Source organism: Capricornis sumatraensis, chromosome 18 (assembly GCF_032405125.1).
Source record: "Capricornis sumatraensis isolate serow.1 chromosome 18, serow.2, whole genome shotgun sequence".
In the NCBI taxonomy this organism is placed as follows: Eukaryota; Metazoa; Chordata; class Mammalia; order Artiodactyla; family Bovidae; genus Capricornis; species Capricornis sumatraensis.
In genome coordinates, this window is record NC_091086.1 from 21281372 (window position 1) to 21296376 (window position 15005).

A 15005-nucleotide genomic window follows, 5' to 3' on the forward strand; every position below is an offset into this window, starting at 1 on the left:
CAAATAATTCCATTTTTTAAATGTAATGTTCTGGCACCTCTGTGATTTCCATATTTGTTCCAGTTTTCATCACACCCTGTGATATTGAATGGTAAGATCAAGAATAAAATGCTTCTTTGAATGACTCAGCTGCCTTCCTACCTTGTGGCTGTTAGGTATAGAACAGTTTGTCAGGAATTAGAGGAAAGCAAAATTTAGAATTTATTTCTCTTTGAGAATTTAGAGAACTGAGAATTTAGTTTTCTTTCAACAAATATAAAGAAGGTAAAATTTGTTATGTGGTTGTATGGGGAGGGAAAATCTCATTAGAAAATAAAAAACGAAGGAAGGAAGTCCTCGATAGAAACTGTGGATCTTTGATGACTTTTTCATTTCTGCATGATTTGAGATTTAGAAGAGCCAAGCTGAAACCTATTTTGTTCCTCACTCTATCTTATAATTCGAGGGGAAATGACATTAGTAACTATTGGACTATATTATTCTCAAATACCCAATAACTTAGCTTTGCAGGCAAGTCACAATGCAAGTCACCCCAAGATAGGAAGGTTAAGTCTGTTTCATTTCCTTTGGAACTGTTTGCAAGCATTCAGAGCTCAGAACTGGGCTGTCCACCCTGTGGTCCATGCAGTGTAGCTGTGCTGTCTCTGACTCTACAGAACGAGTTTATACAACTGAATTGGAAAACAGCTCTCCTGCTCTATGTCTAGTCCAGTCTGTGTAGGCCAGGCTTTATCAGTTTTGGGTACTCTGTGTGATAATTACTCCTTGCCAAACACACTTGTCTGAATTATTCCATGAAACAACTTGATAAATGGGTTTATCAAGACCATTAAGTCTTGAAGAACTTAAATTAGTCCCAGATGACTCTCTTTCCAGTTAAAAAATGGATTTAAACAAAATCTGAATGTAAACATATTTTTAACTCAGTTCTATTTCAACCACTGAAGCACATTCTGGCAGTAAGCACTGTATCTATTTTTTGGCATTTATGACTTTTGTGCTTGTTGGAAACAAACAAGATCTCAGGTGCCTATATCTATTTTTTATATTTATGACTCTGTTGTGTTTGTTGGAAATGAACATGTTCTTGATTTTTTTATCTGTAAAATAAAATAATAACAGCTGCTTCATAAGGATTTTAAGATGATTAAGATAGTAGACAAAGTGATTTCACAGTATGAGGTACATAGTGAATGTTTAATAAATTTAATTCCTTTAGTTCATGGTAGAAGTATAAAGACTTGGAAAGTGAGTTAAATATAGGTTTCTCCTACTATCTGAAAATAGAGAGTTCCTAGGAAATTATTTCACAAGGTGAAATGGCAAAAAGTGAAAAAGCAATTACCTTAGGACACATCTTGCTAAGGATGCATGAAATAAATCAAGATATCCTCACAGACAGTTCAAAGCTATGGCATTTTTTTTAAAATTGAAGTTTGGTTGATTTACAATATTGTGTTTGTTTTGGATATACAGCAAATGATTCAGTCATACATACATATATATTTCACTTTATTTTCCATTATAGGTTCTTATAAGATACTGAATATAGTTCCTTGTGCTACACAGTAAACTTTGTTGCTTATCAGTTTTATGTATAGTAGATGATATCTGTTAATGCCATGCTTCTAATTTTCTCTCTCTCCCCATTTTCCCCCTGGTTAACCATAAGTTTGTTTTCTGAGTCTATGAGTCTGTTTCTGATTGGTATATAGATAAATATTATATGATATAACTTATCTATGGGATCTAAAGAATAAAGCAAAAGCTATGGCATCTTGATGCGGAGATGCTGAGTGTGGTTTCTGGGGAAGGAGCTTGGTGGGGCCACTCTCACCACTTGAGCTGGGTGCTCCTCTGTCAGTCTCTGCAAGTCAGACACTGAAGTGTATTTTTGCTTTTCACCTCTTTTCATAAAAGCAAAAAAATCCTCCTCAGATTTCTTTTAGCAAAAACAGGCACTAACTTAGGCCTTATGTAAAAGTGAAATGATGTAAAGTCAAGTTTTGAAAAGTGGGTAATACCTGTAATAATATCCATCGGTTTTCAAATTAACATTTGTCTTTCATTGTAAAATAATGAGTTTTTTTTAAAAAAGATTCATTTATTTTCTTTATTTTTGGCTGCACTGGGTCTTCATGGTTGCACACGGCCTTCCTCTGGGTGTGGCAATCAAGGGCTACACTTCGTCGTGGTGTGCGGGTTTCTCGTTGTGGTGGCTTCTCTCATTGCCGAGATGGGCTCTAGAATGTATGGGCCTCAGTAGTTGTGGGGCACGGGCTTAGTTTTTCTGTGGCATGTGGGATCTTCCCAGACCAGGGATCAAACCTGCATCCCCTGCACTGGCAGGTGGATTCCTAACCACTAGACCACCAGGGAAGCCCAATAATGAGTTTTAATGGCAATCAATATTTTGTGCATTAGTTAAGTTTTAAAATTGAAGGCTGTTCCCGATCTGCTTTTAAAGCCCTCTGCTTCTCTGGTCCTATTCCACACCACTTCTTTCCTGCTTCCAACTCACCAGTCTGACAGAACCATGTACTAGTCCTGATACATTCCACAGTTTCTTTTCCACCTTTACTGAGATAAACTGACAGGTAGCATTGTGTAAGTTTCAAGTGTATAATGTTGACTTGCTCACTTATATATTGCAAAATGCTTACCACCACAGTACTGGGTGTGACACCTGCATCATGTCCTAAATGACCACTTCTTCTTTGCAGTGAGAACACGTAAGATCCCCTCTCTTAGGAACTTTAAAGGATGTAATATAGTTTCATTAAATATAATCACTGTGCTATGCATTCGATCCTTGGAACTAAATGACTTTACAACTAGAAGTTTGAACTCTTTGACCAACATTTCCCTCTCTCCTACCACCCCATGCCTCTGGTAACCACTATTCTATTCTGTTTCTTTGAATCTGAGTGTTTTAGAGTTCACACATATGTAATAATCATATACTATTTGTCTTTATCTGACTTATTCTGACTTAATTTCATTTAGTATACTGCATTCAAGATCCATCCATGTTGCCATAAAGGATGGATCTTGAATGCAGTATGCTAAATGAATTCATTCTTCTTGTGGCTGAATTGCATATATACATACATATCTTCATATCCATTCATCTGTTGATGGACACAGGTTATTTTCATATCTTGACTATTGATTGTAAAATTTCTTTCTTTTTGCTTAATTTATTTAATTTTTACTTTTTTTGGCCACATGGCTTGGTTCCCCAACTAGGGATTGAATCTGTACCCTCTGCATTGGAAATGCAGAGTCTTAATCCCTGGACTGCCAGGGAAACCCCTGCCTCCAGCCCCATAGTTGCTTATATCATTTTTCACCTGTCAGTTAACTTCTTCCCTAGTTTTCTTGATTATGATCCTATTCTTCCTTTAAAGTAATCACATCTTTTCTGTTACAAAGTCACCTCTGATTCCCTTAGTACAAAAATAATCTCTTCCTTCTAGTCATTCTCATGGCATTGCATATTTTTAAAATAAAAATTTAAATATAGAATAGGATTAGATTTACAGAAAAGTTGTGAGGACTCTATAGAGAATTCCATATTCCTCTTAGCTAGTTTCCCTTAATGTTTACATCCTACATTACTGTGGTACATTTGCTACAACCAATTAGCATCATTGGTATATATACTGAGCACTTGCATTTATATTATAACTCACTCATAACTGTAAACTCCTTGAAACCAGGCCATTAACTTTTTCATTTCTGTAATACATACTAAGTCTGTTTCCCACTGAGCACTGTGTGAGCACCAAAACAATACACGGCAAATAAAAGAAGAGTTGTCCTCATTCCTTTAATTGCCTACCTCAACCAAAGCCCTCAGTTTGTCTGTTTATTATAAATCAACTTTTTGTTGGGGTAGAACATACATGCAGAAAAACGTGATCATAAATCACAGAGCTCACTGGATTTTCACAAGCAAACACACTCATATAATTCACCCACATCTTCAAATAGAATATTTCCAGCACATTTTCTTTCCCCAGAAGTCCCCCAGTGTACCCCTTCTGGTAACTGCTGCTTTCCATTTTGATGTCTGATATTGCCCTCAGTTATATTTTAATAATGGATTCACAATCACAGTATCTTGGTATAACCCACTTTTATATTATCATATCCATGCAAAGTGGCTTGAATCTATCTATTAAAAAATTAACTGCTTGATTAAAGGAAGTAGAATGAAGTAGCTTTCGCAACAGCCAAACAATGTCCATTGTCTTTGTAGTTTATATAGTTTCTGCATCAAGGTCCAGCTTATGGTTGGAAGTACCCACTCTGGCTGAAGGACAATTCCAGGCTGACAACATCAGTCAGGCCAGTGTAGGAAGTAGGACATAAACCATTTTGGTTTCTGTTCCCTTAGAAACACATGGAACAAAATAGAGTTTGTCAAATGGAAATATACAAAACCACCGGGGAAATAAATGTTATTTTTAAGCTTCTAAGAGGCTATCACAAATAACTGGGAGGAGAGTGGAAAGAATTCAAAACGCAGGTGACCTTTTAACAGGCAGAACACAGCAGGGTCAGCAAGTGCCTAGAGAACGTTGTGACTTAGAGAAAGATGCTGAGAGTCCAGGCCAAGAGGGACTGACCTCACTGGACATGATGAGAAGTAACTGTGAAGGAGCTGGCTTTTTCCTAGTCCTGTGAGAGCCAGACAGCAAAAAGGAAACCATCCTCCAGAAATGGAAGCATTGAAAACCGCTGGCTACTAAAAGAGGACCAGATTTTGAGATCTGGGAGCTGGTGGGTTTGCTGCTGGAAGGCAGGTCTGGAGTGTTGCCCTCCAGAAAGCTGGTTCTCCTCTCCTCGCAGACCAAGTACCATGGTGGTGTGTCTTAATGCTGCCAGTTGGTCAGTCTAGCTTTCCTCTCAGAGATAGCATTGAGGAAACAGACTACACTGGAGACAGAGCTCTTGCATAAAGGGAAAGTGTCCCCAGACCAAGCAAAGAGGGGAGGGGAAAGCCAGGGCTGCTCCTGGCTTTCTCTTGGGTTACAGACAGTCATGGCCAAGCATGGCTGGGACCTGCAGTGCTCTGGTCCTCACACAACTAGTAGGGTGGTGTGCCTCTCACTAACGAGACTAACAAGTGATAGGGTGCATAAAACCTGGGAGAAGAGGCCCTGGGAGGCTGAATTTACTCCCCAGCTGCCAGCCTTTGTCCCACTATCTCCTCCTCCTATCACAACTTGCAGACAAGGTGGCTTGCAGGAGGTAAAATAGAAGTAGGCTTATGCAGGAGCCCACAGAGAAGTTTTGGATGGCTCATGGGTTCTGCTTATCCCAGCTATCTGGAATCTTACAAAAACATTACACCAGTCTCTCATAAAATGGAGCAGGGACTTTCCAGAGGGCAGATCATAGCAGGGCAGTAAATGCAAGTGGTGATTCTCTCCCTTCACTCAGACCAGTTCTCCCACCTTTTTTTCTCTGATTTTATTATTTTTTAATAGAAAGAGACAAGAAGAGTTTCCCCAAATAATACATTGGAGCTTGTGACCAACAGAATTAAAATAGATCATTTAATAACAGTGTTCTAAAAATAATCAAAAGATGCTTGCTCCTTGAAAGAAAAGCTATGACAAACCTAGACAGCATATTAAAAAGCAAAGACATCATTTTGCAAACAAAGGTCTGTATAGTCAAAGCTGTGGTTTTTCCAGTAGTCATGTAGGGATGTGAAAGTTGGACCTTAAAGAAGGCTGAGCACCGAAGAATTGACGCTTTCAAACTGTGATGTTGGAGAAGACTCTTGAGAGTCCACTGGACAGCAAGGAGATCAAACCCATCCATCCTAAAGGAAATCAACCCTGAATATTCATTGGAAGGACTGGTGCTGAAACTCTAATACTTTGGCCACCTGATGTGAAGAGCTGACTCACTGGAAAAGATGCTGACACTGGAAAAGATGCTGACACTGGGAAAGATTGAAGGTGGGAGGAGAAGGGGGTGACAGAGGGTGAGATGGTTGGAGGGCATCACTGACTCAATGGACATAAGTCTAAGCAAACTCTGGGAGATAGTGAAGGACAGGGAAGCCTGGCATGCTGGAGTCCATGGGGTCACAAAGAGTCAGACAGGAATTAGCGACTGAACAACAAAAATTAATTAACCCCTTATCTTCACAGGGAGTTTTCCCCATAGTTGCCAGATTACTACCTTCTTGACCTCTCTGTCTCAGCTGAGTGGAGAGGGTGCATCCTCTTCTGTCGCCAGCCTCCATCTCCATTGCAAAGCCCTGTGACCTCTCACTTCACAGACAACAGAAAGCTCATCCTGCAGCCAGCCCCTACCCTGGTTCCCCACCCTCAGCAATATGGAAAAGGGCGGAAGTTTTCAAGTTCTCTCTTTCTTTAACATAAACTGGATGAAATTCTTAGTTTGGGTTTGTATGTTTCACCAAAAACCAATCCTAGGCAAACATGAGAAAGGCTGCAGAGTTGGTCCACCTGTTACCTGGATTCCAGTAAAAGATGGAGGCATCCTGGCGGTGGTTTAGTCACTCAGTCGTGTCCCACTCTTGTGACCGCATGGACATCCCACGCCCATGGGATTCTCCAGGCAAGAGTACTAGAGTGGGTTGCCATTGCCTTCTCCAGGGGACCTTCCCAACCCAGGGATTGAACCCGGGTCTCCTTCACTGCAGGCATATACTTTACCAACTGAGCTATGAGGGAAGCCCCATCTTAGATGTCCATAAAATAGAAATAATATTTTCGTATGTGAGAGTACATCCACTAAGGAGGTTCTAAAGGAGCTTTACAGAAGCTCTACAGAAGCACATGCAATGTATCTGTTCCCACATTAAGCTAAAAAAGATTCAAAATTATTTCCTTATAACACGACTGCAGCTGGGCAGTGTTAACATCTGAAAATCTATTGCAAAGAAAGACAAAAACGGCTGGAAAGAAATGCATCAAAATGAACAGAGATGGAGCCCGCAGGGTGAGACGTTGCTTGATTGCCTTTTCTCTATAATTTTCCAGCTTTTGAAATGAGCATGTCCTACTTTTATAACTATGAAAAAAAGCACAGAAAGTCTTGAACTTTGCATTTAACCAGTGGGCCAAAGCAATAAAGAGCAGAGGCTCCGTGGCGGGGCACCCAGCGCTCCTCAGGGCCGCAGGGCGGAGTTGGCTACCGCCGTCCGGGCGGGGCGGGGTCCCGGGATCGCCTCCGGGGCTCAGGACCCTGCTCTGCGCCGGAGCCTTCAGAAGGGAGCCTGTTTTATCTCTGCGCACCTATGACGTCACCCTAGGAAAACCAGAAAGCGCCGATTAATCACGAAGTCAGGACTAATCCCTGAAAGGAATTCGGGTCCGGGTGAGACGAGAGGGTGCCCCAGACGGCGATGTCAGACGCCGCCGCGGGGGCCGCCGTCCGGACAGCCACGCCCCCGGCCCGGCGGGCTGCGCAGGGGCGCATGCGCAACAGCCCGCAGGTCGCTGGCCGGCCACCTGCTCCCTCCAGCCAGGCAGATTTGCTGTGCTAAGACCGTGCTTGACTATCACCACAGTGCTGAGACAATGGTTTGCCCACCATCTGCAGTAGTATCAGAGCCCCAAAGTGTAAATTAAATCCTGGACCGTAACTGAAATTCACTTGGAGAGAGAGGCCATTCTTAAAGTATAGGGTTTTATAGCTACCTGCTTTAATGAGATCTGTATTAGAGTTCCATATTATTCATGACTTTATTTTTATTAAAATAGTTTTAACGATTTCCAACCATTGTTAGCCTGCTCCGTTAGCCAGTTGTTGGAGGATGGCCGGGCTCTAGGATCCAGAGTCAGGTGCAGGCCTGTGTTCCCCAGGAGCCCTTGTGGGGAGCCACCGCACCAAAAACAGAATGGGCACCTAGCAGCATTTTATGGAACAGGGCTGCCGACGCCTGGAGAGGCTTGCTAAGGGAGGGTGAACCTTGGATGCTGGCTGCTTTCCTTGGAGATGGTCCTCACACTGGTCTTGGTGAAAAGCTATGTCCTCTGGGAGAAAAAGTGATCAAAGGATTCTAGGGGTTCTGAGATGTCAGTAGAGACATCAGATAGTGAAATATGTCGTTCTTATCAATGGCTTTGTAAAGTCTTCTGAAAAGAATTCTGGGTGAGGTGACACAGTCTTTTCGGGCCAATCAAGCAAAGGGCTTGATGCGTTTTAAGTGGGAAGCTACTGGACTTTGCTCAGGAGGCAGTGCTGGGAAGAGCGCCAAGGGGCACAGGGAGTGAGGGACGCCTCCCTTCGCCTTCACAGCGGCTCGGCTCGTCTCACAGCAGGCTCTTCCATGAACTTTCCTGTGGGCAGTCTTGAAGCACTCCCGCTGGAGTCCCTGCAGCTCAGTGTCCTGGCTCCTACACCCTGTGTTTGGTTTATCAGGCACATGTTAAACTGTCAGCCATCCTATGAGTCACACCAGTGAGCAGGGTGCAGGCAAGTACCTGGAACTTGGGGACGAGTGGAGATGGAGCTGGAGTCGGGGTCCACATGAGCCGCACTGGTACTCCTAAAGAATGCCCCTAAGTGCAAACTGCCCTGCTGATTCGTTTTAATCACATGAGGACTTGACACGATCTGTTTTCTTCCTTCCTTCCTTCTTCCTCTCTCTCCCTCCTTCCCTCTCTCCCTCCCTGCCTCTCACTCACACACACTCTTTCACACTCACACACGCACTCTCTCACATACACACACTCTCTCTCACACAGTCTCTCTCATACACTCACACACACACTTTCTCACACTCAAACACACATACTCTCTCTTACTCACTGTCTCTCTCACACACTCTGTCTCACACACTGTCTCATGCCCACACACACGTTCACTCTCTCTCACACACAGTCTCTTTCTCACACTTTCCCACACACATTCTGTCTCTCTCACACACATTCTGTCTCTCTCACACAGTTTCACTCACACACACACGTTCACTCACTCTCTCCCACACACACTTTGTCTCTTTCTCACTTACACACACACTTTCTCACACCCACTCACACAGTCACTCTGTCTCTCACACACAGTCTCTCATTCACACTCTCTCTCTCTCTCTCTCTCACACTCTCTCTCTCACAACAGAGGTCTCACCAGGGTTGCTTTATGAGCTTCACCCGCACACTCAGTGCTACGTCATGTTAGATTGCCTTGGCAGGGAGAAGGGTGTTTATCTGCTTCTGATCACTGTTGGAGTCTCAGGCCTTTAAATCTTTTGAACTTAGATCCATTGTTCCACACTGGCTGCTACTGATTCTACAACCCCAGTGCTTTCTTGATTATATTTCTTTGGCTAAAATGTGATGCCTTTTCTCCCTCTTGGACCCAAGGGGCTGGGGATGTGGAGGAGGGTTCTTAAGCCATAATCAGTAGCTTGAGTCCCTGTGACCTGTTTGGAGCTCATAGTCAATATCTAACTGGGTTCAGGAGAAGTAGCAGTGGGTTTATATAGCTCAGGAGAGATAAGCCAGTTCAAAGGTGTGGGAGGAAAAGATAGGGATGTTTGGTGGCTACTAAAATCAGAGCTTCTTAACCTGAGGTTATCATCAGAATTACCCAGCAAACTTAAAAATAGAGGCTTCCAGGGTTGGGAGTGGAGCAGACATCTGTGGTTTTCAAAGCTCTTGGCTGATTCTGATATCAGGTAAGGCAGGGCCCACTGGTTTACGGTGTGGGCTACTGTGAATGAGGGGTAGCACTCAGCTTAGGCAACACAGTGTTTCTGTGGGTGAGGCTGCTAATCAGAAATAATGAGGTTTTGGAGATATATTTAGCCCAGTTTTCCAAAATTAGCCTTGCTGTTGGGGATGACCTTAAGACTTGGGACTCAGCTGAAGGGATCTGGGAAGAGGACCAAAGTACCTACCTCCTGAGTGATTAGTAGGAGGCAAAGGTTTGCAGGTCCCTAAGCCTAAAGGAAAAGAGTTTGGCTTAGGTCAAAGAACCATCAGTCTTTTGAGGTAAACTGTATGTCCAAATTACAGATGAGGAAACCAAAGCTCAGAGCAATTAGGTGAATCATCTAAGGATTCCCAGCTAGTTGGTGGCAGAGACAGAGCTTGACCTTTAGGCTGTTTGATTCCCGAATGTGAGTTCTTTTGCTGTCAGATTTCATTTCCCTTTTTAGAGGCCGTTTTAGTCCAAGAAGGGAGTTGAATATAAGTTGAAGAGTTGGGGTAGTGGAGGTGAGCAAAATTTAAGGAACGAATGATAGTGCTAAAAGCCGCAAAGAGCATTTATTTTGAAAACTCACAGTGGGGTTATTGTTTCAGTTAGGTTCTCCATAGGGTGAGATTTTAGTATATCCATGATATCTTCAAATCAGCTTGAGTATTAGGTAGGGGCATAATAAACCAAACCAGTGGAACCAAAGGATGCTTAGGTTCTAAATTTTAATAAACAACTATTCATACCTTTCCAGAATCACTTAAAAGGAAACTGGTATAACTTTGATAATACAGCCCTCACATTTTAGCAGTGTCTCTAAAGTGCTCACTGTCTTGGTTTGAGAAGGAAGTCAGCAATGACTTGGAGACCATGCCGTACTTGCAACATGGGCTTGAGAGTCCAGAGCGGGGAGAGTAAAGGAAAAGACAAAGCACCCTTTGGAGGATGAGGACAGAAATCCATGTAGGAAAATAATCACATCTTGGGGATCATGAAGGGTCTGTAAGTACTACCGATTACTCATCAGTTGTAAGATCTCCCAGCATTAATCCATCTTGGCAGTGGGAAGGATGTTACCAAATGATTACATTGCCTGCTGGCTTCTTCCAAACTCCTGGCTGGAAAAAAAAAAAAGAGTGAATATTCACTCTGGATGATGGAATTGTTTCTTGTATAGAGTCTACCTCATGGAGGTCCTTCAAACAAATAAACTGGGATTTGAAATTTTATTTTTTTGTTGACCACATTCCAACAAATTCTAAAGCATCTAAGTCGTATCCTGGAAGCAGTTTCCTTAAATTTAACCAGACTCATGTCAGGCCAATGACCACTGAGGTTATATTTTAGCCTTATATTTTAAATACTCTGGAAATGTCAAACTTGGCCCCATCATATTGGATGAGACAGAGGGGGGAAAAAGAGCTTGGTTCTTGAAGGTGCTGTAACATTTTTAGGTCAATGTTTACTTAACTTCCAGCACACAAGATGATTGGAAAAAAGTGCACTTGCTGAAAAACAAAATAAAAAATTTTTTTTCCTCTATTGGTAGGAGATTCTTAGAAGCAGTAAGGATAATGTGGGATAGAAGACAAGAGGAACTGCATTCAGGTGCATGCAGGTGCTAGAAGAATTCTTTGGCTACTATGGATTTTGAAATGGCTAGCCCTTCTTCAGGTAATACTTGATGGGATTGTCGGGGGCGGGGGAAGCCCCATTATTAACTAGCAAACCTCAGGAGACGCTAAGTGTCTTGGATATTTAAAGGAGAAAGAGAGAGAGGTAAGTGTACCATTTTAGCATATTACTAACCCTTGTCAGCAGAGAGGAGGTTTTCTTTGAAGAGAGGCGCTAAACACATTTTCACATTATACCTACAGAGAGGGTTCACCCAGGAGCCAAAGGCAGGTTGTCATCCAGGAACACAATCTTCTCCCAGCTCAGCAGGTCATGAGGACCTTGTTCTTAAACCTGGGACTATTGCCAGCCTGTGGAGAGACACTTTGGCTACTCATATAGCTCACAGGCCTCGGAAGCGTGTCTTTGTTCCATATCTTACTGGGTGGCCGTGAAATTATAGGCCTGGTGAAAAACCACCTTCCTCAAAGTGCTGCAGATGGCTGGGGGCCAGAGGCAGAGGGCTGTGGGCCGGAACGGTGATGCTCAGAAGCCTCTTTAGTTATTGTAGAGTCTGAACTTCCAGGCAGATCTATTTCTTGAGCAAGTCATGGGCCTCTGCAGGTGAGATGGAACATTGGCTAGCCCAAGTCATAAATTACTGTCTTGTCACTGAATCAGCTAGCTTGTGCCACAAGTTTTACAGGAAGACAAGTATTTGATGAGTATTCACAGTGGGAAAGTGAGGTAGTACAGGCTAAGTCATGTGGAACAAGCAGCACTTTTAGCTTCCACCTGTTAAATGCCTTGGCTCTGAAGGCCATTTTATCTCAGGGAGTACTGACCAGATTCCTCAGAGCCAGCATCCAAGATGAGAGTTAAAAAAAAAAAAAAAAAAGAAGAGCAGGACAAGAACTGCTGGTAGGAAAGGGAGAGTCAGGATTAAGAGGTGGGAGGAGAGAGTTCCAAGAAGGTAGTGGTATAAACCCTGTGAAGTCAAGCCCCACAAGGGTCTTCCTCCCACACCCCGGTGTTGTTTGAACCAACAGAAAGAGAGCAGGTTTGGTTCAGAAGCGAAGGAAAGCTTTCTTCTTTGATCAGAGGATGTAGAGGCCGACGCTCAGGCTCTAGCGCACATGCCGTGGGATAAAAGAGGATCATTGGAAATGAATCTTCATTTTAACCTGTATCAGAAGGCAAGGACTTTTTATATTCTAAAAGTTCCTAAGGGTTTTCTTTTGTAATCCTAGCTTGTCCTGATTTTCTCCCATTCCCCATGGTTGCAGATGAGATTTCAAAGTGGCAGGAGAATGCGAAGTGGGAACGAATTACTGCTCAAGTCAAAACTACTTGAGTTACATATGAGACCCTTGATTGTTTCCAAAGCATCATTCAAAGCACAATAAAAGTAAATTTGACTTTTAATTGTTATACCTTAGGTAATGAAGGGCCCCTAATAAGGTTCTCTCAATTTATTCTCATTCCTATATCCTTGGGGAAAAGACTTCTGAGAGTGAGTTGAGCTTAAGGCAAATGAAGCCTTAGTACCAGGAAAAAAAATTCACTAATATTTCTTGTAGCAGATTTAGTACTGCCAGAAAAGGATACCTAAGGGATTATATGTAGAGAACAAACACTGTAATCTTGATGTTATGATGGGGGACATTTCACTGATTAACTTTTTGAATAGTTTGCTATCTACTAACTTTGAAGTATTTCTTACAAAAAGATGGCTGTGGGAAGGTTATATTCAAACACACCTGGATAAATCACCCATTGTTTCGGTGAACTCAACTGTTTTTTCTATCTGATAAGTTACTCAGCCTTGGAGCACTAGAAATACTTACCAAGATCATTAATTATATTTCCCATCATGTACACATTGTGTTCGGGAAGGGCTGTCATAGCCACTGCTGTGAATTGAGAACAGACAAGCTGTCCTACTTTCTTCCGCACTTCTAGCTTGATTGCATAGGTGTGCTTGACTTTATGCAGTTTCTGTGAAACATTCTGCATATCATAGAACACAGTGAATTTACTTAGGCACTATTACATAAAGGAAGGACTAAGAGATGTGTAATAAAAAATTTAATCTACGTTTTACCATTTTAAAATTGCATTTCCAATAGATGTATTTCATTCTCTAGCCTTCTGCTTTAGGGCAGCATCTAAGTCTGATTTTCAGGAAACAGGCATCAGAATTGTTGGGGAAGTTTGTTAAAAATCTAACAGAAAAAGCAACAGATGCTTGGGCTCCCACCCCAGATCAACAGACTTGTCATTTCTGAGGCCTGGGAAATTGATTTTTACAAGTTTCCTGACCCTTCCACCTCCCCCATGGTGACCTGGAGCACAGCAATATATTTATGGTCTCACATTCTGTGTTGTTTCTCTGGTGGGGGGAGGAGGAAGGAGAGAGAGATGGGAGGGGAGAGAGAGGGAAAGAGAAAGAGAGAAATTCTGTTTTGCTCTAAACCATGAACAAAGAGAGAGTAACCTCTGTTGACAGGCAGAGGATGAGATGGTTGGATGGCATCACCGATTCAATGGACATGGGTTTGAGCAAGCTCCGGCAGATGGTGAGGGACTGGCAGGCCTGGCGTGCTGCAGTCCATGGGACTGCAAGAGTTGGACACAACTGAACGACTGAACAACAGCAACAAGCCTCTGTTGATGGTTTCTTGCCTCCTGAAATGAACAAGGAAACAGTTGAAGAAATCCTGGGTGTTTTTGTAAAGGGCATGCACTGGTTGTGTGGGCAGATAAACCTGGGGCTGAAAACATTTGAAACTGCAAATTTTCAAAACCATGAATATTTGGAATTTTTAAAAATAAATAGGAGCACACTATCATAGTTACCATAGTTTGAATCCTAGTAATTTAGAGTATGTGACTCTTTAGAGATAAAATCTGCAGAATATCCAAACCAAGAGTCAATGTTCCAAGGTTTCATAAATTTAGGACTTTAAAAGATATATAAATTCTTGAATTCAGCCATTAATTGTGCCTGTTAACAGGTTTTTATAATGCTTAACTAGGTAATATAGGTACTATATTTATAATTTCTCTTAATCTCATCTAATTTAGTCATACCTCTATAGATCTTAGTTTACATGATATACTGTATAAAGGCAAATTACATCAAAATATTGTCTTTTTTGGCTGAAGTTGTGTCTACCTAATGGTCTTAATCTAGCATTCTCAATCCTTGCATGAAATTGGATTTGAAGGGAAATCATTTAGGTGGCTCTAAAAGGAACAGGGAACCTTGCATAAGAGTTGTGTTAGTGGTCTCCAACCAGGTTCCCTCCGCCTGTGGGCCTGGCTCTGGCCTCTGGATGGAGGTGCGTGGGGGAGGTCTCTTGGGGATCCCGGCTTGGTTTACTACTGTGGCGAGGCTGACGGCAGCTGCTTTCCCAGGCCTGGAGGCTTCCACCCTTGAGGTGATGTGCAGTTTCACCCCCTTGTCTAGCCCATCATGACTTCCTGTTCTTTTTCTGTAATGTTTTTCAGATCCGCTCCTTCCTGTTTCTTTCCCCCGCCTGATTCTGGTCCAGGCTCTAATTACCTCACACACACCTGCACTCTACTCACATCCTCTTTCCTGTCTACAACTTTTCCTCTCACCATATTTTTTTCTTCACATGGTTGTTAGCATCCTCTTCCTTAAGCATCCTTTCCATCACACGCCTCTT

At 42.5% G+C, this 15005-nt stretch overlaps 1 protein-coding gene across 1 annotated transcript in view; it reads right to left on the bottom strand.

Annotated features, from left to right (window-relative positions):
- Positions 1-7208: 7208 nt before the first annotated feature.
- CWC27 (CWC27 spliceosome associated cyclophilin) overlaps positions 7209-15005 on the bottom strand; it is a 270424-nt gene continuing 262627 nt past the window's right edge. The window contains exon 14 of the mRNA XM_068990605.1: positions 7209-7299. Coding sequence (XP_068846706.1) covers positions 7287-7299 — 13 coding nt within the window. The 3' untranslated portion in view covers positions 7209-7286. The remainder of the gene's footprint in view (positions 7300-15005) is intronic.